Consider the following 27,568-nt stretch of genomic DNA (forward strand, 5'->3'; position numbering starts at 1 on the left):
GCTATGCTATCTTCTATGTTTATATGTATATATAAATATATTTTAATCAAAATTAGTACTATACTATACATTATCCTTGAAATTTTTTTCTCTGAACAAGATATTGCAAATCTGCTTTAGTTAATCATTTATTTAATTTTGTACAGGTGTCAATCAAACAGATATGTATGTCTTGTGCTTTTGTGGAGCTTAACTGTTTAGTGAGGGTAATATAAAACAAACAAATATATAAAAATATAATTCTAAAGTATAAGTTTTATGTAGGAAATAAACAGCTTTTTAGAAGGAGAATAATTTTAGGGTCGAGACCAACTTTAGAGTGATTATTATACAGAGCCAGAATGCTGACATTTAAGCAGAGGCTTAAAGAATAAAAAAAAGTCAGCTATGCAAGATTGGAGTTAAGAGCATTCTAGGAAGAAGAAATAGCATGTGCAAAGGCCATAAGATGGGAAAGGTTTGATGTGTAAAGGGACCTGAATGAAAGCCATCTGGCTGGGGCAAAGAGAAAGAGAGGAATACTGGCCCATGATGAAGTTAAAGAGATAGATGGGGCCAAGTCCCGTAGACCAAAGAAAAGAGATTCCAAGTACTACGGGAAAGCTTTAAAGACTCTTAGAGTGGTGAAATTTCATGACCTTGTTTACATTTTTCAGAAGAATGCTCTGGATGTTATATGGAGGATGAGTTAGAGACTGAACAATAGTAATTATGCAGAGATATGAGTTGGGAGGCCCTTGAGGTAGTCCATGAGAAAGATGAAAAGCTTGCATTGAGCTGATAGGAACTATGGGGAGAAGTAAAGAGCTGTGAGATGTGTTTTGGAGTTGGAATGGACAATCTATGAATTGATCATGAACAGGAGTTGGTAGGTTAAAAAGGAGTTGAGGAGGATGGCTCCCATTTATGGCCTAAGGAATCAAGTGGATGGTGGTATCATTTATTGAAAAGGGGTGGACTTGGTAAGGACCAGGATTGGGGTGGTGGTTGTGGTATAAAATAAATATTTAAAATTTAGATGATAGTTCTGAGGGGCTTGTAAGACAATACTCAGGTGAGTCTGGGCTGATGATACACATTTGGAAATTATCATTGTATAGATGGGATTTAAAGCCAAAGGAGAAGATAAAATAACCTAACAGAAGAGTGAACATAGACAGATGAAGAGGGCTCAGAACTGTGCTCTGACGATGAGAGATTATATGCCTGAGAATCCATGAGGAGAAAAATGGGAGAGTGTGCTATCAAAAAGCCAGATAAGACAGCTTTAGAAAGGAAGGAATGGACAGCTGTGTCAATGCTACTGCTCAAACTAGTGCGAGGAGGGCCAAAAAGTGACCACTGGATTTAGCAGTACAAAGGTTACTGGTGATAGCGTCAAAAGCAATTTCAGGGCTATGTGTCAGAAGGCATATTGTAATAGATGTTCATAATTGATAGAAGATTAGCTAAAATTTTGATGGCTAAATATAATCCTTACTTGAGATAGCAGAGTATACTCGGCCACACATATTGCTGACAAGCCAGTGTTTCCTAAGAAATAGACTTGTGGATTTTTAATGGCTCATAGGCCCTTGGGAATTGCCGATTTGCAATTCAGTGGAGTTTGCCCAGGGGAATTTTCACTCTGTCTTCTCCCCTCTGAGTGTGAGTATGGGCTAAAATCCACAATAAGGATTTGGACACTGGGGAATATGAATACTAGCTGAGTTTCTCTTTGAGAGTATTATGCATTTGCCAATTTGATGTTCTCTGCTCTGGTCTGGGTATCATTTTATCTTTAGGCAGTAAAAAGTCTGGAAAGGCTAAGGCTCTCTCTGGTTCAGACTTGTACTCCTTGACCTCTGCGCTGCTCTTTTGGGGTGCGTGGACATTGCCAGCCTGTGGTTATTAGGTACATGCTCTTGTTTCCATTCTCTTAAAATTGGAAACTGTGGATAGGCTCATTGTTGAATCTATCCAGAGCCTAACATGTACTATGCTAAAATAGACGAGAGTTCTAGAAAGAACGTAGCTTTTGTAGCCAGTGACTGAGGTTGGGATCCTCTGCCTCAATTTTCTCATCTATAAAATGAGACAAATAAAGCCAACTTTTGAGGGTTATGGTAAAGATTTAATGTAATGGGTGAAAAGAGAACCAAGTAGGTGCTCAAAAAATGATAGCTGAAAAAATGATGGCTATAATGATAACTGTTCAAAGTAAATGTTTAGTATTTCGGAAATGTTGAACTAGTTACCTGGGTTATGATTTGTCTGTATGATATTGGTCCATGATTATAAAATATTGTCCAGTACATAAGCCTCTGCAAACTTGTTCATTTATGGGTAATTAACAATAGCCATAGTAAGTCCTTTGTCATCAATATCCTGTACCATAGTTTTATTATCAAAATCTATGTAAGCTCATGACCTTCACTTTTAGTGGATGAGTACATTTCTTTTATTCCTATTAAAAGGATAGATTTTCATTGAACTTTAATAAAAGTTGGTTCTCTGATAAGACAGCATGGTAATGCTGTTCAGAACCAAAAGTTAACTTTCCTTATTAGAATTCCATGGCAGTAGGAGGGGAAAAATGTAAGCCTGATACAAAAATGGAGAAGTTTATATTTCTGCTTTATCTTAGGAGACAATACCTAATGGCCTCCCTTCACATTGAAAAGAAGGACTAGATGTGAAGTTTTATTTCTTGGTTTCCATTTCTCTTATGGTGGAGAAACTTTTTTTTTCTGTGCAAAAGTGCAATTCACTAGCTTAAAACCTTGTAAGAATCATAGGTCCCATTTTGGCTGCTCAGATACCACAAGAATTAAAATGAAATAAAACAAAAAAGAAATGATTGACGTGTGTTAATAGATTATCTTTCCAAAATGAGGCTAATTAGTTTTGTGCAGAGGACTGCTTGTTTATGGATACTTTGACCCCTCCAACTGTAAGAATATGTGTTCCTTGGCCTAGTTAGGCAAAACATATGTGATAAATTTAAATTTAAGGTAGAAATAACTTCTTTTGATTAAAAAAGGATTTGACTTTTAAGTGGGAGAAGAGGGGAGAGTGTTATAGCTTGTTGTATGAAATTTCAGGAGCTGCTTTTCTAGTAATTTGAATGAACTCAGCGCCCATTTTCTGATTTTCCCGAGTAAATAAGAGTAAATGATTTGCTCTCTAAAAAATTTATTTTATCATCACTTGAATATTTATTGCCTATATTTTCAAGGAACTATGTTAATACTAAGTACTATACTGTAATAAGTAACTGAGGAAGGCTTGATTTTAAACTCTCTCTCTTTATCAACAGTTTGGAAGGACTGAAGTAATTGATAATACATTAAATCCGGATTTTGTAAGAAAATTTATTCTGGACTACTTTTTTGAAGAAAGAGAGAATCTTCGTTTTGACTTGTAAGTTCTTCTAAAACTTTTTTCTTTTATTTTTTTAACCTTCTCAAAGTTTATTTTATTTTTACTTGTTGAAAGGAGTTTGCACGTAGCTTTTTATTTTTTTAATTAAAAATGTTTTCAATATTATTTTATATTAATTTCAGGTGTACAGCATAGTTGTTAGACATTTATATAATTTATGAAGTACCCCAGTAAGTCTAGTACCCACCTGGTACCATACATAGTTATTACGATATTATTAACTATATTCCCTATCCTGTACTTTACATCTCCAGAATTATTTTGTAACTACCAATTGTACTTCTTCCCTTCACCTTTTTCTCCCGGCCTTCCCCCAACCTAAATCTGGCAACAATTACTTTGTTCTCTGCATCTGTGAATCTGTTTCTGTTTTGTTTGTTCATTTATATTGTTCTTTATTCCACATATAGGTGAGATCATGTGGTATTTGTCTTTCTCTGACTTATTTCACTTAGCACAATACCCTCTAGGTTCATCCATGTTGTGGCAAATTGTAACATTTCATTATTTTTTGATGGCCAAGTTATATTCCATTGTATATATATATATATGTACTGCTTCTTCTTTATCTAATTGTCTATTGATGGGCACTTATGTTACTTCCATATCTTGGTTATTGTAAATAATGCTACAATGAACGTAAGGGTGCATATATTTTTTTAAATTAGTGTTTTGGATTTCTTTGGACAAATACTCAGAAGTAGAATTGTTGAGTCATAAGATAGTTCTCTTTTTAATTTTTTTGAGGAACCTCCATATCGTTTTCCATAGTGGCTGTACCAGTTTTCAATCCCACCAACCATGCATGAGGAGGGTTTCCTTTTCTCCACATCCTCGCCAACACTTGTTTTTTGATTTATTGATGATGGCCATTTTGACAAGTGTGAGGTGATATCTCATTATGGTTTTAATTTGTATTTCTCTGATCATTGGTGATCTTGAACTTCTTTTCATATGTCGAATGACCATCTATATGTCCTCTTGAGAGAAATGTCTATTCAGGTCCTCTGCCCATTTTTTAATTGGATTTTTTTTGGGGGGGCGGGTATTAAGTTGTATTAGTTCTTTATAAATTTTGGATATTAACCCCTTATCAGATGTATCATTGGTGAATATCTTCTCTCAATTGTCTTTTTGTTTGTTGGTGGTTTCCTTTGCTGTGCAGAAACTTTTTAGGTCGATGTAGTCTCATTTATTTATTTTTTATTTTGTTTCTTTTGCCTGAGGAGATACATCCAAAAAATATTACTGGGAGTTTATTGCCTATGTTTTCCTCTAGGAATTTTATGATTTTGGGTCTTATATTTAAGTCCTTAATACATTTTGAGTTTATTCTTGTATATGATATAAGAAAATGGTCTAATTTCACTTTTTTTTTTTGCATGTAGCTGTCCATTTTCCTCAACATCATTTATTGAATAGACTGAAATAGTCCTTTAATATATTTACCCCATTGCATATCCTTGTCTCCTTTGTCATAGATTAATTGACCATATAGAAGTGGGTTTATTTCTGGGTTCTCTGTTCTGTTACATTGATCTATGTGTCCATTTTTATGCCAGTACCATGCTGTTTTGATTACTGTAACATTGTAGTATAGTTTGATATCAGGTAACATGATACCTTCAACTTTGTTCTTATTTCTCAAGATTGCTTTGGCTATTTGGGGTCTTTTGTGGTTCCATATAAATTTTAGGTGAAACTTGAATTTAAAAAAATTAATTTTAAAGGCAATTTTTATAACATAAGACTGAGTCCTATGATTGCACTGAATACTATATTATATTGGCAGGAAACCAGATAAATTCTGTTTAGAGTCTTCCCTGAGCATTGTCGCCAGCACTGCTTTGAATTCTATAGGTTTTTGGCTATGTTTAATGAAAAAAATAAGTGAAAAATTTAACTATGTAGAAATGCTGGGCAGTACATATGAACATTCTTTCAACCATTCTGTGCCTCAGTGGGTTTTTTACAAGTTCTGCACATACTCCAGGGTGATCTCATCTACTCCATGGTGGACGTCTCACAGATTAAGTTTCTCTCAGCTGCTTCTTTGTATATAGTACATGGATCTCTGCTAACAATGGTTTCTTTTTATCACTTCATGGCCTTATATTTCCAAGACCCAGAATGCTAGAGCCAGAATTTTTTATGTTTTTAATATTCTTGTTATTTTGCTGCTGAATCAGGCATGTTAAAATATTGTCATTAAGATTGACTCCCTGTTTACAGAGAATCTGGAGTCAGTCTGTTTATATTATTATTGAGTTTTTGTTCCACAGAAGTAAACTGTGGTGGTTGTTGAAGTGTTTGGATATTGTTAAAAGGAAATCTATTGAAATGGAAAAGTATAACACATTATAGTATGTCCTTTAATATATTAAAACAGAGTTTATGAACATCACAAGTATTTAAAAGATAAGTCTTATTTTAATAGCTGAAAACAACAAAGTATACTATGTCATGATTTATAAAGATTTTTAAAATTTTATTTGAAAAATTCATAATATGCCCCCTAATGTAAAAAAAAAGGCCTCTACTGTTAGTAATCTTTCTCATTTTTCTCTAAAATTTGTGCACTAAAATAATCTGCAGTACTTCTTTAAAAAAAGAGAATTTTATACTAGCCCCTTTCCTTCAAGAGTTGTAGAAGTTCTGAGTATTCAGTGTTATTATCGAATAAAAATTCTTATGCCCCATTTTGTTTTTATTTTCTTGAAACCCATTTCGAAGTAATAAAAATGAGTCTCATGAGAAAAAAAAGCTGATAGTGGAATGTATTGATTTCCTGACCATGTGTGTCCTGGAAATTGTACATAGTGTTTTTATTTAAAAACAGATATATAAATCATGTAGAATGTGGTTTCATTGTCCCATTGTTCAGGGCCTTTATAGTAACTTTTTAAATGAATTTTCCTTTTATCTTAGACCAGTGTGGTACCCCCTTAATTTTTTACCTCTAGTTTCAGACTTTATCCTAAAACCAGCCACTATTTCATGATTCTTTGTTCTCTATTTCTTCTTTCACATTTATCTGTATTGTTTTCTTTCATTTAAAAGCAATAAATATTTATTATAAACTTTAAATAATATAGGCATTTAAAAAGTGAAAGTTTGCTATTATCCCAATACCAAAAAAAAAAAAGTCTGTCTTTGTCACTATACATATCTTATTCATTTTAATGTCTGTATAATTTCCATTGTTTGAAAAACTACAATTTATTTAACCAAACATTTACTGATGGACAGTTTGGTTGCTCCTCTTCTTACTTATTACATGTAATTTTGCAGTGAGTATCCCTGTATGCGATTTTTTTTTTTTTGCACATTTAGAAGATAAATTAGAGTCAAATTTTAGGGTGAAAAGATATGGACATGAATATTCACTGCTTGGTTCTAATTTTTGAGGCCAGTTTAGTGTCCTATAAGCTTTCTTAGTTCTTTGAACTCCTTGCCTATGTTTTAGCACCACTTCTGTTTTGTTTTGGTTGCTGTCTGCCAACAGGCCCCTGTCACTAACGTGAGCAGCTGCTGCCAGATGACTGTACTCACACACTTTCCCACACTGTTGTCTCGTTTTGACCTTCCTTGTGCTAGCCTCTTCAATCTGTGTCCTGCTTATTATTCATCACTTGATATTTATAACTGTGGCTGTTCTAGAATTGTACAAGTAGAATGAAAAGAGAGGAAATAGTGCTCTCAAAAGGATGATAGTAAGCAAATATTAGTCAGTAGAACATTGAGCAAAATTTAAGAGCTGGGCTAGTCATTCTGGAGAGGTGAAGGTAAAGAAAAATTTCCCTGTATACAGAGGCTAGTGACCATGTGCTCATTAATACTGAAGGTGAGACTATGGAAGCTAATGGATTTTAAGGAGTGTCCAGTTCAAGAAATGTAATTCCATTAAAGTTGGTGCTGTTTAGTCATTTAAATATTATGTCTGTTATGCCAAATAGCATTTTAAGAATCACTTTAACAAATTAGTGAGTCCAAAGGAGAATATATTAGGTTAGGAAGACACCTGATACTTATATCATGTTTGTCAAGCTTACTAAGTATGCTTAGCATGGACAAGGAAAGACTTAAAAATAGGAAGGAAGTTAGGGCATTGATAGAACTTAATGTACTTTTCTATAGTTGATGATAATGATATTTCTTAACTTTACTGTATGTGTGTCAGGGAATTATAAAAGAAAGACTTCAGTACACTTACTGGTAGAAATATGGAAGGAGGAAATGATTAGATGGTTGAAAATGTTTGTTACTAATATCTTTCAATTATTTATAAATTAAATGAAATAATTACAGAAGTTTATGAAGTTTGCAGTTAGTATATGTTTTATAAGCACATTCAAAACGAGCTGATTTACAATATTAATACTATTGCTCTTAATCATTGTTTATAATAGACTCATTCACATATGTAACCATATTTAATCCACCAGACAAATTTCTGAGGTGGAATTATCTAATTTTTATAAATGAGAAAACCAAGGCCCAGAAAATTTAAAATGTTCAAGGGATCTGTGCATTTCAACACTGAGTCAAATTTTGCCTATAATATTTTATAATTAAATGGTACAAAACCTGAATTTCTAAAATTTTATGAAGATTAAAAATAATGCCTAAACTGGATATTTTTATTTTTGCCTTGGTTATCTAATACCAAGTATATGTTTGACGTATTCCACTGCACATTGAAAATAATAACATATTAAAACATATTTAATCTAAGTAAATAAAACTACCTAGGAAATTATTATGTTTGATTGGAATGGGAGCATCTTGTATTATTTTATTTTCTCTGAGTGTGACAAGAAGAAATAAAGTAACAGATTAGTTTAGGTACATTGATATATTTTATCCTCTTCACTTATTTTTTTTTTTAAAATATAGTAATTTTCACAGATATTGTATAATGTTCAAAATGTGAAAGCATATTGCAAAACTGAATTAAGTAAGTATCACTTTACCTTTGGAGTGTATTTGGTTAATTTCAGGAATATGATTCAAATAACATTATTTCAATTTTATATGAGCTCTAAAAAATTCAAACAATTAGAGCCAGAGGAAGGGATGCCGAGAGATTATGAAGAAAAGCTATAAGCATGTTCTCTTAGTTCATGTAATAGTTTTAATATCACTTTAATTAATTCCTTTTGATTTCCCATTTATTAGAATATCTCTCATAACACTTTTAACCTGTGAGAGAAGGCTTTTTTTCTTTTTACATTATGATTTTTCTAGCATATCTATTTAAATAAGTGTGGAAAACAGTGTAATTGTTCATTAGTTATGTGTATGTAGTTATCTATTATGCTTAACTATGATCGTTCTTAAAATTTTGTCTTAGAAATGTGTTATTCTTAGGAAGAATGTGCATTGTAGAAATTTGGAAAATTAAAAAAGGATAAAGTAGACCATAAAATTACCTTTAAGTCCAACCAGCATCACCCAGGGAACTACCACAAATCCTCCAAAATATTTACATATCCCCTTGGGGAATAGCAGTACCGAAGAATATGGTAGTCTAAATTGGCCAACAGATAGATATAAATGGTTTTCAGAATTGTTTGTTATTTAGGTAATCTGTCCATTGATTTTACAAAGTTCTAAAAAACAATAAAAAAAAGTAGCTTTGAAAGTGTGCGATCTAAACAATTATTATGGAAAGTTTGAGAAATGACTTTCAAGAGCTTTTTTTAAATTTACCTTTCAATGCTGATAGAAAATTGTAATAACAGAGAGAGAGAGAGAGAGAGAGAGAGAGAGAGAGAGAAAGTGAGAGAGAAAATAAATATGAATGAGTATGTATTCCTAGCACCACTGGCCCAAATTCCTGTAACTTCTGATTAATCCACAGTAATTATTATTGTAACTGTGATATACTTGAGATATATTTTTAAAATTAGTTTATCAACTGTGAATTTTAAAATTTTGCCATTTTGATCTAATTTATTACTTATTCATTCAAGAGACATAGTTGCTATCATCATGAGATATATATATGTGATATATATATATATATATATATATATATATATCTCACAGATAAAGTCATAAACTTTGGCATTTATTTTGTTATAATTATCACACCAAAAATAAATCACTGTTGTCACTGTTGAAAACTATATTATTGGCAGCACAGCTGTACAAAAATGTCTTTGAGCAAGAAGTGTGGGTAGCCATATCACTACATAGTATATGCTGGAATTAGGAAAAATGAGATATAACTCTTTTCACTCTTGTTTTTCCATTTAGATCAGAACACCAACAAGGGAGTTATATGTATATACCTGGGTTTGACTTACCTAGCAAATTATTTTTTTATTGGTGAATAAAATAGTGATAATTACAGAATGTTATTATCTATTTTCGAAGGATATCAACACTTTGGGGGAAAATAAGTTATTTTATTTCTTCCAATAATTGTCTCAACTCTAATCCCAGTTTTCCATATTGGTTAAAATCTCCCTTAACAATGCCATGATCTAATTTCATGACTTTTCAGTCACTTTTGTTTATTGGAACCATCTCATTTTGTTAATCATTATGTACTCTTCACTTTAAAACTTTAATCTCAAACTTAATTCACTTCCTCTCCCTTCAGTTGGAGCTATTGTCTCAGCTATTTGCAGGAGAGAAGGGAGATGGAAGAGCAGAAAGGTAGGAAAGTTGGAAGGCAGAGATGTGGGTCTCTTACCTCCTGAAAAATCTAGTCTTTAAAGGGTACTGGCCTCAAGGGACCTAAGCAAGCACCCGGCATGCCTTCCTCATTATGAAGGAAGGACATTGTTCTAAAAAAGACATTGTTCCTTGTACCTCAGCTCTCAGAAGGCACTTTCTAAGACTGTTACCAGACATGCTCTTCATTTACAGAATAAGGGTCTACCTACAGGCTACCTATAGCTGACTACCTATAGCTGACTGGGGAACCAGATGCTGTTCGCCCCTTCTCACAAACACCCTAAATTTTCGGGCTCCCTTTCACGTGGCTTTGGAGAGTGGAAAGAACCTCCTCTTGCCCTCCCAAGACGTAGGGAATAACCTGTTACTTTACGAGTAAGCTTTGTGGAGAGGGTCTGACCCTAATGCGAGGATTCATCAGCTCATTGGCAGCTCTGAGCTAAGCATGGGGATACTTAGCATCTTTTATTTTCAACTTTGTACCTTAGTTGGAATTCGAGAACACAGGAATAATTCCAGTCAACATCTGTACTGTGAAATAGGAAACATAACCCTTAGGATCCACCCAAATCAGTTACTACCAATTTAGTACTCTAAAAAAAAAAAAGATTTCAATAGTAGGACGAAGTTGTTTACAAAATTTCCCTTAGTAAATTTAGGCACAGTGGGATACACCCTCCTGGGAGTAAACTGCTGAGCTTCCTGCTTTGCCATGTATTGTCTCTTCCTTGAGCATATGGCACTCATAAACACCCACACACACACACACACACACACACACACACATGCAAGCACGCACTCACACACGCACTATAACCATTTAGGGTGCAGTGTTTATGTTCCGACCTGTGAGGGTAAAGACCAGGGTAAGTCTTGATACTTTTAGAAAAGTTAGAAGGAAAATTCCACTAAAAGAAAAATCATGGTTATTTTGAATGCATATCATAATTCAACATATTATCTAAAGCCTTCAGGTGTATGCTGTAAATTACCTATTTTTGAGATAATAGCATTTAAAGGCCATTGTTAAAGACAATGAAGGAGGATTGTATTTGAAGGTAAATCTTCATGATGAAAATATAAACTTTTCTTTCTGCTTCTTTTTACTGAACATACCATGTTGTTTTTCTCTAGTGCATACTAAACCCTTTATAGAAAACAGTTTCCGGGACTGATTCTTGGGAAGGAACCAGAACAGTTATGTTTCTACTTTGATATTGCTACAGTTGTTAATTTCAATCTTATCCTTAAAGAAATTGTCTTGAATAACATCTGTAGGTCTTCAGTAGATGTTGATAATTTGCTGATTTAAAATTCTGGGTTATAGCTGTTGAGAGTGATCAGCATGCCTTGATGTGAAACCGAGTAATTTGTAATTCTTCTGAGGCAGGTATTTGCAGTGATAATTTTAAAGCCAATCTTTGGTAAACATTCTTTGTAGGGAATAAGTGCACCTCTGCCCAGGATCACTACACTCAGAGAACTCTGATTCTTGGCCTTTTATTGATTGAGATGCTTTGTTTCTTTGTGAAAACATTTTTGTTATCTGAGAGGGAAGGCTTTAATTAACCTTACAAAAAGGCAGTTAATTTTTGATAGGAAGCTATGCACAAAGAATGTGAAAGGAATATGATTTGAGAGAAAGACTGGAACCTGTACAAGTATTTTCTATTCAAGAATTCAGCAAACTGAGGTTGATTTGACTGTTAGTGATCTTTCCATTTCTACGAATTCTTTAAAATGAGGGGTTTCTAAAGTGATAGTGATGTTTTCCTAGAATCTCTCCAAGAAATCATTTTTGGTACCAACTGGTTTAGAACAGGACATGCAATATTCCTAAGTAAATACATTTTCCTTTCTGTAACATACAGGGTTTCCCCAGGTCCTGTGACTGGGAAAAGTAATGTCTTGTTAGCTGAATTCAAATTTAACAACAGCATTTAAGATATTAAGTAAGAATTCAAATGTACACAAATGACAGCTTGTTACCAGCTCCTGCTTACTTTTGAATGGTGTCCAGAGAAGAAGAATTTCAGGTTTTAGAGAATTTTGAACAGTATTAGAATACTATTGATTCACGGGAAAGAGAAACTTTAAACTCGTTTTATCAAACAGCAGAACTGATGACTGAAACTTTGGACTTCTACTTAGGTTGTGAAATAAAACGACCCCTCAGGTATTATGAATTCTGCCATTAGCATATAGACCATAGCATATGAGAAACTTCTAAATTTGCTAAGTTTTTCTCCCCATTGGCATAATTTTGATTCAATTTTATATTATTTATTTTTTTTTTGAAATACTGATATTTTTATCTAGCTGTATTTTGTGGAAATAATTTGAGTTTTATATTTTAATCTTTTAGGTATGATGTTGATTCAAAGAGCCCCAACTTGTCCAAACATGTAAGTTAATATTTTTATGTTTTTTGTGATGATTACATAAGTTACAATATAGTGATTTATAATTGATATTTATGTTGATTTATTATTAAAATTACATGTCCATAACTTTCATAATTGTCATAGAAAATAAGTAATATTTTAAAAAGACCCTTGAGTAACACTTGGAGGAGCTTAATAAAAGAAAGATATCTTCTTATCCTGGGTTAGTCTTTCTCTCCGTTTTACTTTCTTTCTTTCATTTTAATTTTTAAAGAAATCATCTCAGTTCCCTGTAATGTTCGAAGTTGGATCCAAGTTGGATCCATAACAATGAAATAGTGAACCTGTGTCTTTCTGGGAGGTGTCACATCTGAGAGAATGGGAAGTGCAGGCAGAGTGACTTGCTATTCTGCTGTCCTTGCAGTTCATTTCTTCAACCATATTTTTCTAAGTACCTTCTCCAGGCCCCATGCCAGTTTCTTAGGGTACAGAATAAGTAAGATAGGCATAGCATCTGTCCTCTGTCTCTTCTGTTCTTTTTGAGTCCTGATCTATCCATTCTTCTTTTGTTAAGAGCTCTATTCACCAGGCAACAACCATTACCTGGGGAGTTTGTAGATTCAGGAGCATCAGTGGCTGTCAGAGCTACACAGATAAAGAGGTGGAGGTGGGAAGGAAGGGACTGGAGTGAGGTCGTCTGGCCAAGTACTGGTGCTCCCAATCAGCTTGGTTATTAACTTGTGGGATTGGAATTAGGCCAGACCTAGTAGGAAGGGCTCAATGGGAGTGAAAAGAGCATTCTGAAAGGGGCTTAACTAGGTGCCAAGTGAAATCTGAGTACATAAGGTGGAGAATTGGCAGCTGTGCCCGGGTTGAGAGGCCAGCTAGACTAATGACATGCCCAGAGGCTTAGGAGGGTGAGACTTTCCACTTTTGCACTGTTGTAGGTTACTAACTAGAATATAATATATATGTAATTGTATGTCATCATATATGATATATGGTTATATATAATTGCATATGACATATGCTTATACATATATATATTTTCCAGTATAATTTAGAGAGGGAATGTCATAATTTAGAGAAGAGAAGGGACATAGGGGTAATCCCAAGCTCAGAGACTGTTTTGGGGAAACTGGATATGGTGGTAAAAATCATAATTTACTGCTCCTTTCTTTCATTAAAGGAACATTTTTGATATTTATTTTTATTATGAAGCACAGAGCAGAATCATTTGAAGAAAGATTCACAGAACAGTCTGTCTGATTGACTTTTCTACAAATTGAAAAAAATGTTCTAATAAGCTCATTCCTTTCCATAAGTAAAGTTTATTGTGGTTGCCATGCCACCTTCCTACTCGCCAGGATAAGATTTATAGCATTGTGGCTGGACATTTAAAATTTCCATAGTTTTTTATTGTAAGTTTTCTAGATTCCATTGGAAGAATCAGAAAAGAAACTCATTTTTTAGTAACAATTATTTAGTTGTAAGGAAAGAAAATGCATTCACTTATCTCACACATAGGTGGTTTATAAAACGGATTTAGAGCATCTCATGTGATGTGTAACTTGCCTTTATGGGAACTACAGCTAGAAACAAGCACAGTGGGTGGGGAGCAAGACAGCTATTTTCTCTATTTCTCTCGTGCCTGCTCACGTTCTCTCTCTTTCTCTCTCTTTCTTTCTCCACATATCCTTTGAACTGTGACTTTTCTCTGAGCTTCTGCTTCACTCTGCAGACTAAGTTTCTCTGTTCATCGCTGTGCACGTAGGGAAAGTTACCTCCCTAACCTGGCTGGACATAGACTTCTCAAGCTCCCACTCACCCTGAATCTGTCTTCCGCATTTCCTGTCCAAACTGATCTTCAGAGGGCATGGTAACTGGGCAGTTAAGGACATTTCCATGAGATTGGATATTTTGAGGGTGAGTGTTCAAGTGGTAACACATAGTTCTTACCAGCATAGTTGCCTTGGTACATAGTGATTAGATATTTATGCACCTTATGAGATGATTACCCTGATAAGCCTAGTACCCATCTAACACCATACAAAGTTATTATAGTATTATTGACTATATTCCCTATGCTATACTTTACATCCCTGTGACTATTTTTATAATTGCCAATTTGTACTTCTTAATCTTTTTCACCTTTTCCACCCATTCATTGAAGCCCCCTCTTATCTGGCGACCATTTTGTTCTCTGTATCTATGAGTTTGTTTCTGTTCTGTTTGTTTATTTATGTTTTGTTTTAGATTTCACATGTAAGTGAAATCATATGGTAATTGTCTTTCTGTCTGACTTATTTCACTTAGCATAATATCATCTAGGTCCACCCATGTTGTCGCAAATGGGAAGATTTCATTCTTTTTTATGGCTGAGTAATATTCCATTTTATACATATACCACCTCTTCTTTATCCATTTGTCTATTTTTGGACACTTTGGTTGCCTCCATATCTTGACTATTGTAAGTAATGCTGCAGTAAACTTAGGGGTGCATATATCTTTTTAAGTTAGTGTTTTGGATTTCTTTGGATAAATACCCGAAAGTGGAATTGATGGGTCATATGGTAGTTCTGTTTTTAATTTTTTAAGGAATACTTGTTGTTTGTTGATTTATTGATGATAGCCATTCTGACAGGTATGAGGTTATATCTCATTGTGATTTTAATTTTCATTTCCCTGATGATTAGTGATGTTGAGCATCTTTTAATCTGTCTGTTAGCCATCTGTATGTCCTCTTGGGAGAAATGTCTATTGTGGTCCTCCACCCATTTTTTAATTGGATTGTTTGTTTGTTTGGTGTTAAGTTGTATGAGTGCCTTATATTTTGGATGTTATCCCCTTACTGGATGTATCATTGATGAATATCTTCTCCCATTCAGTAGGTTGTCTTTTTGTTTGGTCAATGGTGAGATATGTCTTATAGAATACATGAATGTATATATCTTTTCAAGTGTTTTTCTTTTTTAGAATAGCTTTGTTTTTCCCTATAGAAAAAGTTTCTTGTCTCCCTCATGGTAAAAATTCTTATCTTGACTCTGCTTACCCTCGTGATATCTTTTTTACTCTCTTCTCATTATTATATGTCTTCACAGAACAGCCTGGGTTTCTATCATAACTTCTGTTTCAGTCTGTCTTCAGCTTGCTTTACTGTATTCTGGTTTTCATTTCACCTCCCCACGTTTTGGACATAATTGACTATTGAAATACTCAGCTCCTTTAACTTCCATGGAAAATTCTCCCTTCCTTCTTTTCCTAGCTCTCTTTTTACTCATTATATATTATTTTTTAGTTTCTTTTTCTTCTCTCATACCTTAATATTAGTATTTCTCAAGGCTTTATTTTCAATTTTTATCTCTTATCTCTATATAAACTCTTCTCTGGAGATTTCAACCATTTTTCTATGTCTTACCCTGATGACTCCCAGGGTTCTATCCTTCTGTAACCTCAGTAAATCCAAGTTCCAACTGTTTGTTAGGTATTACCTGGTAGATATTCTGCAGATGACTAAAACTCAAATATATCTAAAATCTATAACCTTTTCCATCCCAGTTTTGCTCTTCTGCGTATATTATCTATCTTGAGAATTATCCTCAACAGATTATACTTAGTGGAATTGTTTAGTGGAATTGCTTCTCAAGTGGAATTGCTTAATATCTCTCTTCTCTCGTATTTTAGGGTCAGTCTTCCTTAACCTCTTTCTGTTAGAAAAGAAAGCTGTTAGGTTGAAACTTGGATATATCGTCAACCTCTAATTTTTTCATTTGTTTGCTTGCTGCATTCTTTAGTTGATTTGTTTATAGCAATGGGGATGGACTTTATTGAAACTTTCATACAGTTTTGCTGGTCCTTTTTATAACAAAAACACGTAAAACTTCTAAAATAATTCATTTAAAAATGATACATCTAGTTTTTGAACAACCAAGAATAAAAATTAATCAGCACATGTAATATTGGCTTATTTAACACCATAACACAGTGATCTAGAGACCCTTTTAAAAGGAACTGAGAATCAAATTGTGTTTAACTTAAGGCACATTAAATCCACGTCCTTCAAAGGCAGGGACTCTGAGATGTTCCACTTGGGATATTCCACTCAAGGCTGGAATGATGCCTTTTGAGAATAGTGATAGCCCCATCCCAGGAGAGGTTTTGGAAGACTCTGACCCTGAGTCAGTCACTTTGGAACTCATGTTTCTTGTTAAGTCATCACTTCTTTATGAATCTTAACCATATTTCCTTGCCTGAATAAAAACTGAGCACTAATGATCTCAAGTGGAATTGCTTAACATCTCACTCCCCTTGTATTTTAGGGTCAGTCTTTCTTACCCTCTTTCTGTCTCACACACCACATCTAGAGAGTTACCAAATCCTGTTCCAACAGAGTTACAGATCCTGTTCCAACAAAGACTTGTTTCTTTTCTGTCTTCTTTCTTTCTTGCTTTACTGCCTTAGTTCAGATTCTCATCATCTTTCTTCTAAAGTATTATATAGCCTCCTATAGTTCCTGTGGTTTATATTAGCTCACATTTTAATGTTTTCTGTACATTACTTTCCATTTTTTTACAATATATTTAGTAAGTTAGTTAATAAGTGCTTGATTTTATAAGTGAATAACGCATGTCAAAAGAGGAAGGAAATGTGTTGCAAGAATTATTGAAGATGACTGCCTTGAATTTCTGTCAGAATTTCACAACAAAAGCCCTTCTTTATTTGAATGCATTTAAGTACAGTTTTTAGGTAAAGGAACATATAACTCATTCAACCCAAAAGGAATTCAGAAGGCATTTGGAAGATCAGAGGAACCAATAAACAAACTAGGTTTATTCCCTGAGGAAACAATTTTTAAAAGTGTGGTTGCCTGCCTGCCCGTTTTGCAAAGTGAAGTTAAAACAAACCTTTTAGAAAGACTGCTATTCACATGTGAAGTGTAGGCACTTACCTTTTGCAAAAGGAATCTGGTAGCAATAGAGAGTCCTCGAGTTAATAAAATCTTTTTTTTTTCATTCTCACTTCTGATAATTTTGAAAGAAACTCCTTTCAATATGACTTTATTTGGTCGCTAGTACTTAAAAGATTTTAGGTCAAATTCTTAAATTTTTAGTATTATTAGAGAAAATGGAGATATAGAGCTGTACCTTAGATTTCTGATATATTCTGAAATGAATATGAGGTAAGTTGATAAAGAATCAGTATAACTTGAATTGATTCTGTAGCTGATGGAAAAGTTTTTAGTGGAGAAACATTGTGTTCCAGTCTAACATATGAAATCCTGGGACATATTCCTTTAAAGGATTTATTCATTTTAGGATTCTCTAAGGAAGTTCCTAAAATATTATCCCACAAAAGTGTTAGATACTGTGAACAAAATTCAACATTTTGAATTCCAGCTTTGTTCTAAGTTGCTGCTAAACTCACTCATCTTAATGCCATTAGCAGAACTACATGGCATACTTCCATTTGCATAATTGCATCAGCTAAATCATTAATGAATAGATAATAATAGGCCCATAATTGGTATATCTAAGATTCTGCTTGTTCTGGACCAGAAGACATCAAAACTGTACCCATGAGGTGATCCAAAATGCGTTTATCCACCTGGTTGATCTCAGAAGGTACCCACTAAAATTTTCATTTTAGATGTGTTAATGGCTCACTGGATTATTATGGCCACAAAACACCAGCCTTCAGTGAAGGCGGGTATCTTCTTTAATACACTTTCTAAATATTATATATATAAACTTTCACATGTAGATTTAGTTGTATTTGAAAATTATATTTGAAGGCTAATCGTTTGGACCATGAAATGCATTTTCTCATAGGAATAGATTTATAAATGGAGCAAGATTATTTCATTAGCATAAAAGCCAGTTTAACTCATAGGTAACTAAACTGAATTCTATTGTATATTTATGTAATCAGGCAACAATAAATATATTCCAGGCAGTGTTCTAGTGCTGAGGAAAATAGCAATGAAAAAGACGAACAAAAAGAGCTTTTTTGGAGTTGAGTAGGTGGAGTGGGCAGATTTATTCAATAAAAATAAATACAAGTAAATGGTTACGATAACTTACTTCTTTATAGCACTTATATTAATAAGATATTGATACCTAGAGAGAATGACTAATGAAGCCCATTAACTAGAAACTTAGATTTCTCTCAACCAGGCAGCATGATTCTGTACCTGAGTGTATTTATTAAAAAGAAGGAGGGAACTATTGAAAATCTAGAGGAAGAGCATTTCAGGCAAAAGGAACAGCAGTGCAAATACCTTAAGTCAGGGAAGAATTTAGAATGTTGATGTGTCTGAAAGGTAACTACCATATGTAGACTATTATGAATGACGAGAAGATTGGAATGAAATAGTTTGGAAAGGTTCACAGGATTCAGATGTCATTTGTAGGCCATGGTTAAAAATTTTTTAGATTTTTTTTCATGGATTTCACTACAGGATGATGTGATCTTATTTATACATTTAAATAATGACTGGAAGCTGAAGTGGAGCATTGGGTAGGGAAGCAAGACTAGAGTTCAGGTGACTGTTGGAGGTCATTGAGAAAACATGGAGACTCACGAGCTGGACCCAGACAATCGGACTCCTTACTCCCTCCTCTGTCCTTGAAATGTTTGTTCTGCCCATAACTGGAGCCATTTCAAGAACACAGCCTTGAGAGAATAGTGTGTTGTTAGATCATCTGGACTGAATATATGACTGAACCCCGTTAAGGCCTCTGTATAAACTTATAAGATTCTGGAGAATGAAGGTACTGATTTACTTGTTTTTCAGCCACCCAAGATAAGCCTGTGTATAAGTTCTCTTGCTTATCAGAATTTCCACCTACTAATCTGGAGTGGTCTACTTCTTTCTTCAGTTTCTTTTTGCCCTTCTGGTTAGGGGGCCAATTTCAGATTTTACTCGGGCAAATCCCATAGTTGTATACCAACAGAGACCAGTTATAAGGTTTCTGTAATTTGGCTAGGTGAACAATATTGGGTGGGTGGGTATGGCCCTTGAAGTGGTAAGAAGTGGTCAGATTTGGACTATATTTTGGTATTATGATTGCTGATGAATTGGATGTCAGGTATGAAGAAAAGAGATGTTAGAATAACTACTAGGTTAATGGTGAGAGCAGATGGATAAACAGTTTTTTTTTTTTTTTGCAATGGGGTACATTGGGGAGGCAGAGATTGAGGTAATGGAAGTGAGGATAGAGAAATTAATGGTCAGATAAGATTTATATTGTTTGAGACCCCAGTAAGCATCCAACTGGAGATACTGACTAGACCATGTCTGGAGATTAGAGACGTAGACTTGGGAACCACCAGTCTGTAGAGTTGGAACTCAATATTAAGTTATATAATAAAAGTATAAATGGAGAAAAGAATGGGATAGAGCCTTGGAGAAACTTCAGCATTTAGAAAATGGAAGAAAATTAATCAGAAATATCATTTTAAAGGCTGGTTAGGCCATGTCACTTTCCAGTTTAAACTCTCCAAGGGCTTCCCTCCACACTTATGGTAAAATTCACAGTCCATCGTGGGCCCTTGATTCTCTCCTCTCCTTTCATTCTCTTCTTTGCTCATTCTGCACTAGCCCCACTGGCTCTCTTACTTTTCTTTGAACACCCTAAGTATAATCTTGTCTCAGGGCTTTTGTTCTTGCTTTTTCTCTTACCTGGAATTCTTTTGTCCCAAATGTTCACATGGTTCTCTCCTTCACATTGGTTAGGTTTCAGCTAAATGGTTGCCCAGCAAAAGGCTTTGTGTTATCCTCTGATGCCTGTTCAATATATATATGTTTTTATGTAGCATTCGTTCCAGTCCTTATTACATGATGAGAGCCAGCCTTATAAGCATATTCAAGCTAAGGAATTTATGAATGATGCTCTATAAATGGTTTATGTTTCCATTTGCATTTTCGATGAGGCCTTATAGAAACTTAGACTTTGAGACACAGATAGATACTTTGATGACAGTATCTTCAGCTCTCACCAAGTTATATTAGGTGAGATCATTTGCATGTGAAACTGGCCCTTACTCAGGACTTAGTATTTAATAGTGATATTGTTTGATAGTGTCATGTTATATTTAAAATTATTATTTAATAATGCTAAATATATTTCATATTATTTAATAATAATATTTAGTATGTTTTCTAGTTTTTTGGCCCATTGATTATATCACCATATTTACTAGTAGTGAGAATATTTACTTATTTTTTGTTAGCATGTTACATTTTACACTTCCTTACTGATGAGTACTAATATTCTACAAAAGGTGAATATTTTTATATATTTTTTCATGTTTATGAATTGTATAACTTTATTTTAAAATCTACATATTGTATAGTTTGCAAATATTAAATATATATGTTGTAGATAATTTTTTAAAAAATGGTTAATTTAGATCAGTGACCACATGCTCATTATTTAAAGCTTGATTTTCATTTAGTATCTATTTAATTGCCTTTGGGTGGACTCATAGCAAGTGAAAAAAATTCTGAAAATCAATAATTGTGCTAGGAAAAAGGAAATAAATAAATCCAGCTTTAGGGTGTAATTTTGAAATTGTATTTATAATTTAACTACTGATGTCTAAGTTTAGAGGTTTTTATTAATCTCTTGAAGGTAGGATTAGCATTTGGGGTTTGTAGATACATCCATTCATTAAAAAGACAAATTTTGCTTGACAAAAAATGCTGTATTATAATAATGTTAAAATGTGACAAATCATTTCTACTAAAATATTGAATCTAATTGTTGCACATTGAGTTTGCCTTATTCGCAAAATAGCATATAGATGTGCAAACAACAATTACAATAGTAGGAGTCATTACTGGGGCAAAGAAGCACCATGTTTGACTATTAGAAATGATTGCATATTAGTATACAGTGCATAATATAACTAAGTCATACCTCAGTATTTATAGTTGATGTGATTAGTATGAATTGGTTAAATACAAAGGAAGTCAGCAATGTTAGCAAGGACTTCCAACAATAAATATTAGTAGATAATGCCAACAATAGAATTCCTCACCAATTTTTTCCACAGGATTAAATATTTAAAAAAAAATTTTGCATCATTTTCTCTTGCACTTACTGGCTTAGTGTGAATGTGCTTAGAATCAATATAATGAGCACAAGGTAGAAGCAATTAATGGTTGCAAATCATGACTCTATCTTATCAAGAAATCAGATGACTGATTTCTGAACAGTTGGCTGCACCCAATTACTGTGCTATATTAAAACTTTAGCTATTAATAAATCTATTTAATATCTTTTAATTTTAATTATTTATTATTAGAGATGTTATATTTCAAATGCTCATTGATCACTTTATAAAACATGAAAGCCGTTTAAAGGTTATCTTTGCAGACCTTTTAGGAGAAAGATGCCACATGATTGAATGCTTATGACATTGTTTATGATGATGCTAATGATAAACTTTGTTAATTAATTAGTTATGTAATGGTACAGAAATCATCAGTTTTGCTTACCATTAATGCCTTCTTGTTTATTATACCATTGTTTGAAAAACATCATTCTTTTTCATACGAGTGTTTGTATGTATACTAGTTAACATGTAAGATAAGTTAGTGTATAAGACATATTTGGATTTTATAATGACACTCAAAATAAGCGTTTGTATTGACTATGAGTGTAAAGTAGTTTTGGAAAAGAAATATTTTATTCAGATAATTATAGTATCTCCAGTTCTGGAATCTAGCGACGTGATAAGTTTTGAGTAAAGAGTAATATTCTTTTAACTTCGGAGAAGTGGGGAGGAGAAGGAAAACATATATTTATTAGATTCTTATTATGTTCCAAGTATCTATTCTAAGAACTTTGCATATATTATCTTATTTAGTCCTCCCAAGAATTTAATATGTAGATATTGTTTATTATGTCCATTTTATAGAGTAAGATACCAAGGCACAGAGAGATTAGTAAATGGTCAGAATATAAAGCCAGAATATGAACCCAGGTAGTACAGTATGGACACTCATAATTCTCACTCTTAAGGAGTATGTTATACTGCTTTGCTAAATAAATAAATAAATGTATGTGTGTGTGTGTGTATGTATGTATGTATGTATGTATCTATGTTAAAGATCTTTTAAAAAGAATATATAGGAATCATTAATACTGGTAACTAGCAAGCAAGCAAACAAATCAACAACCAACCAGTTTACTTACTGCAAAGTAAATTACCTTTTCATATGTGTGAATTATTAAAGCGTATAGCCTTAATGTAATTTTCATAAACATAGGTAAGTAGCTAGCTATAATATAATGTAAAATATAAAATGATGGAATTGATCAGTAAAAATTGGTACAAAAGAAATAATAAAGTAATTTTGAAGAAATTAGAATATTATGTTCATGTACACAGTTATACAGTCAGAGTAGACATTTCCCTGAACAAGAAAGAGAAGAGAAACATACATGTGTTTGTATAATTAGCTGGAATCTGATGATATGGCAGTGCTTCCTTGGATTTTGAGCTGCATTATGCTAGTCATAAAACTAGATTTAGATTGTTATTGGACTAGCCCTCGCACTCTCTGATTTGCTGATTTTTTTTTTTTTTGACTACCTATGCAATGTAAAACTCTTATTATAATGCTTTCCATTGCTGTGCTCTGTTTTTTTCTTGTCTCCTCCACTCTTACTGCTAGGTCTTTCAGTTTTAATACCAGCATTTTGGATTCAGAGTAATATTTGGATACTTTTAAAAAGTGGCAACATGTAAACTAACAATATGGTTTATGTACATTTAAACAGAGTTCTAAACTAAGTTCTATCTGTATATTATATAGATTATAAAGTAAAAATTAACTCACTTAACGAATACTTATTGATCTCATGGTTAGATTTGGGAAAGCCAAAGAGTTAATATGATTGAATAAATAGAAACATTTCTCAACTGCCAGCCACTCTAAACTAGATTTGGTCTATGTGTGTTTTAGTGTTGTGGAAAGGTGCCTGGATTTATTACTGGAAATACTGTTATGACCTAATTATAATGACTCAAAAACTGAAAAAAAATCCCATAGTAGGAAACAATAAAGCAGCTCATGTTACAGTTTTTATTTCTATCTTTATCTAACCGCAGACCAAAATATCTAAAAAAAATCCTTTAAGGACTGTTAATATTAGCAATATCATTAATAGTACTAGTATTGTGTAAAATGCATAGGAAATGTGAACCATTGAGATACTCAAAGAGTGGATTCAGTAGAGCTTTCCAACACAAGGAGTAGTTGACAAATACTATGTGCTGATTTTTGCATTGTGAGTGGTAAATATATTGTTTGATAGGAATACACAAATACAGACACATGTAAAGCAACTACATAAATGCCATAAATATTTAGGGGCAAAGTATGCAGTAACTATGGAGATAATGTGTGTAGATGCATACCATATCTCTTGTTGCACATTTTATTGATTTTATTATTTTAATTTCCTTTTTGTTCAGCAGTGATTATTTGTCTGTTTACTGTTTGCTAATATGAGTCAACTTAATATAGATATGCTCAATACTTCTGTTTTGTTTTCTTGGGTAATTATAGTACAGAATAGCTTTTACTAAGACTTGTTACTCTATTAGCCAAATCCATTTAATATGTAATATATGCAGCTGCCCATCATATTGATTAGTATCCCTAGAAATGAGTCTAGATTCTCTCATATGTGTCTTTTGCTGCTGACTCTGAAGAGCAATGATGTATTCTAAATCTTTAGTATTCAGCTCTAACTATATGCCGTGAGACTTAGAAAAATTTAGATATGTTAAAAAAAAGACAACAACCTATAAATATATGTGTAAGGTCTGTTTTGAAATTGGAAAAGACACATTATTCAAAATATTTAATTTAAATATGTCACAACTTTACCTTAAGTACTTTTTACTTATTTGAAAGCAAAATTTTAAATGATTTGTAGCTTTATGAAGATATTGTCATCTTGTTAGCCATGAAATTCCAGATCCAGTTATTTTCTCTCTCTCTCTTTCTCCACTGTAACCCCTACCTCCACCATGTGCAAGTACAGTTTATATCAAATCCTCTCACTTTTCTGTGCACTGTTCCCTACCATTTGCTACAACTTTTGTTTGGGCCTTAGCACTGTGCTTCTCATTAACTACTATAACCTCCTGATTGATCTAGCTTCCAGGTTTTTCCTCACTCCTCAGTTCATTCTGCAAACTGGTACCTAAATAATCTTAAGAATGCACTGTTCTAATGATGTCCCTACATTGCTAAAAGCCTTTTTTATTATTTTTTTTTTTTTGGCCTGCCCAAGAGAGTTCTCCACAGTCTTAGCTCTTTATCCCCATTTCTGCCCTTTAATTTAGATCTGCTCTTTTCTCATTACCTTTTTGCCTATAAATTCTCCAGTTCTAGAATGCCCAGTTCTCTTCTCTCCATGATCTCATTCTTTCCTGGCTTTCAAGACGTACTTCCCTTGGGAAAATATTCCCCTGACTATCTTAGTCTACAGTGGTCTTTTTTCTCTTATGGCCTTAGAGCACTCCCCCCACCCCCACCCCTTTATCTTTTCACTGAATAATATAATTTTTACTTTTATGGCTTGTTAAACATTTTAACATTTTATTTAGTAAAACTTAAAACAAGATTTTGTTTGCTGTCATTTCTCTATCCATCTTTTTTAGGGTTTCTCTTGGGCCAATTCAAAAATGCCTTCATATTTCTTGGCCTAAATATCTAGATGACGTTGGAGCCCTTTTTATTGGCATGTGAAGTTGTATTGTGTTTATGCTATTTAAATTTGTAGGCAGCATATCAATCTAGAAGCAGAATGACTGGGAGAGTCCTGACTCTGCTATTTACTGACTGCTTAAAACATGGAAAAAATCAGCCTTCTAGATGATTAATTTCTCTTTATGTGAAGTAGTGATAGCAAACCTCACATTTTGCAAGGTTATTTTGAGTCATGAAAATAAAAATCATCTAGTCGTAGGTTAATGAACTTTATAATATTTTATACTTAGCCCAGTTTTGGGCACTAAATATATGCTAATATCAACTCATGCAATAACTCGTTGAACCCTCAACACAACTCTGTGAAGGGGACTAATATATATTAAAGATGAGGATACTGGAAAGCTTACTTAATTGCCCACAGCAGTGTGGCTCCAGTTGTAGCCATGATATCAAATGACCTCTCTGTAAGTAGCACTGGTATTGTTAGCCCCCCTGCTCTGTGCTTTCACAATCTACATCCTCAGCTAAAAGCTTAGTAGTCTCAGAGACATCCAGAGGCAAACCAATTGTGAATTCAAATCAAGAAACTTTAAAATGAAACTTTTATTTTCATTTAAAAAAAGAAAAAAATAAATGCAATGTCTAAACACTTATAATAACAAGCTTGCTCTGTGATTAAAAGGACAAAATGCTGTGCAAACTTATGGGAAAATCACATTGCTAAAATTAATACGTTTGAGCTTATTTTGTTTATTATATTATTGGAAGTTAGAGAATTCAGTATTTCAGCAATGAACACAATGCAAATATGATGTACAAAATATATAGTGTGAAAACATTTGGGAACTTATGAGCTTTAATCCTTTTATCTATTTTAGGACTTTCTGGGACAAGTGTTTTGTACATTGGGGGAGATTGTTGGTTCACAGGGAAGTCGCCTGGAAAAGCCAATAGTGTAAGTATTTTTTAATTCAGACAATGAAATATTAACTCTCCAGTTTTTATTTTTTATTTTTATTAACTATCCAGTTCCGAATTGATGAATACATGGTTGTTCACCAAAAGTGGGTTTTAAAATCTTACTTGAGTTTTTTCTTACAAAAATAATTTTGATATGTTTGTAAAGGATAATTCATATTTCATCTATTATATATTGTGCTATAAAATGCTCACAAAATGGAATGAGCACATTTAAACAAGAAAATGTATTGTTTTCTTTTTGGTTGTACTATTAAGTCTCAGATTTAGGACTTTTGGAAAAGAGATTTTACTCCTTTGGGCCAGGGACTATATGTAACACCATCTTTTATACTACATGTTTAACAAATGCATTTTTGGTAACTGGGGCAATTTTATTATAAAATCGGTCTGTAAAGAAGGCAGTAAGTATATAAATGTTTAGAGAAGGTAGTCACTATGAATTATACCTTCCACCCTGAATTATACCTTCCACCCTCACCTTTAATAACTGGGATCATGTTTCATTTTACTGTCAGTTACATGGAATAATCCTAATTTCTCCAGTTCCAAATAAGGCAGAAAACAAACTCTAGACATTTTTCCTAACCTTTTTCTCTCCCTGTCTTTCTTCTCCCTCCTTTGCTAATCTTGATTATTAGGATTTATTTGACTGTTTATAAAAATCAAAAGATCTAGCAAGAATATTGAGGCATATGCAGTATCTTAAGGTTTGGGGAATTTTGAAGTCTATATCTTCACCAATGTTTTAAGAATTTCAACCTTACAAAATAAATGTCAAAACTCTACAAATCTATTCACCTTTGACATCAAACACTTGAAGTGGCCAAGGCATCATTCTCATATTCCCTGTATAAAACTGAACTTTATACTTAATGTCTTCAGTGCTACGCAAGAACTTCTTAGGATAATCAGAAGTCTGTGAATTCTAACTTCTTTTATTTAACTTGATTTTCTTAGAAAATTATTACCAAATGTTCAGTTGAAAACTCTTGTATATCAACTACCTTTTAAACATTTTTAATGTGTAATCTGTTTTCATGTAGTTATAGGGCTTGGAAGCTTATGATTTATCTGATTTTTTTCTATAAAAGGCAATTATAACTCTTATTTCAAAATACTCTTAAATTTTGTAAAATTTTTCCCACTGGAAAATCATTGTTATATTAGTCTTGAAACATGTTAAAAAGTTGATATATTGGTTGGGGTATGTGGCAAATAGAATATATTGTAAGATGTGGTCCTCGTTCACCTGATTAAACAATTCCCACCAGATAAGACTAAGAAAAACAAATTCATGCTAAAGGATGAAAATACCTTGAGTAGTGATTGGCGAAATATGCAAATGTTGGGAGTATTT

General features: G+C 33.2%; 1 protein-coding gene across 1 annotated transcript in view; it reads left to right on the forward strand.

The window, feature by feature from the left end:
* The window catches only part of CPNE8 (copine 8), a 170,492-nt gene that overhangs the window by 36,474 nt on the left and 106,450 nt on the right, over positions 1 to 27,568 (forward strand). Inside the window, exons 4-6 of the mRNA XM_039882322.1 lie at positions 3,299 to 3,402; positions 12,476 to 12,515; positions 26,109 to 26,185. Of these exons, the coding sequence (XP_039738256.1) occupies positions 3,299 to 3,402; positions 12,476 to 12,515; positions 26,109 to 26,185 (221 nt within the window). The remainder of the gene's footprint in view (positions 1 to 3,298; positions 3,403 to 12,475; positions 12,516 to 26,108; positions 26,186 to 27,568) is intronic.

This window comes from Pteropus medius, unplaced genomic scaffold, assembly GCF_902729225.1.
Source record: "Pteropus medius unplaced genomic scaffold, Ma_sr-lr_union100, whole genome shotgun sequence".
NCBI lineage: Eukaryota > Metazoa > Chordata > Mammalia > Chiroptera > Pteropodidae > Pteropus > Pteropus medius.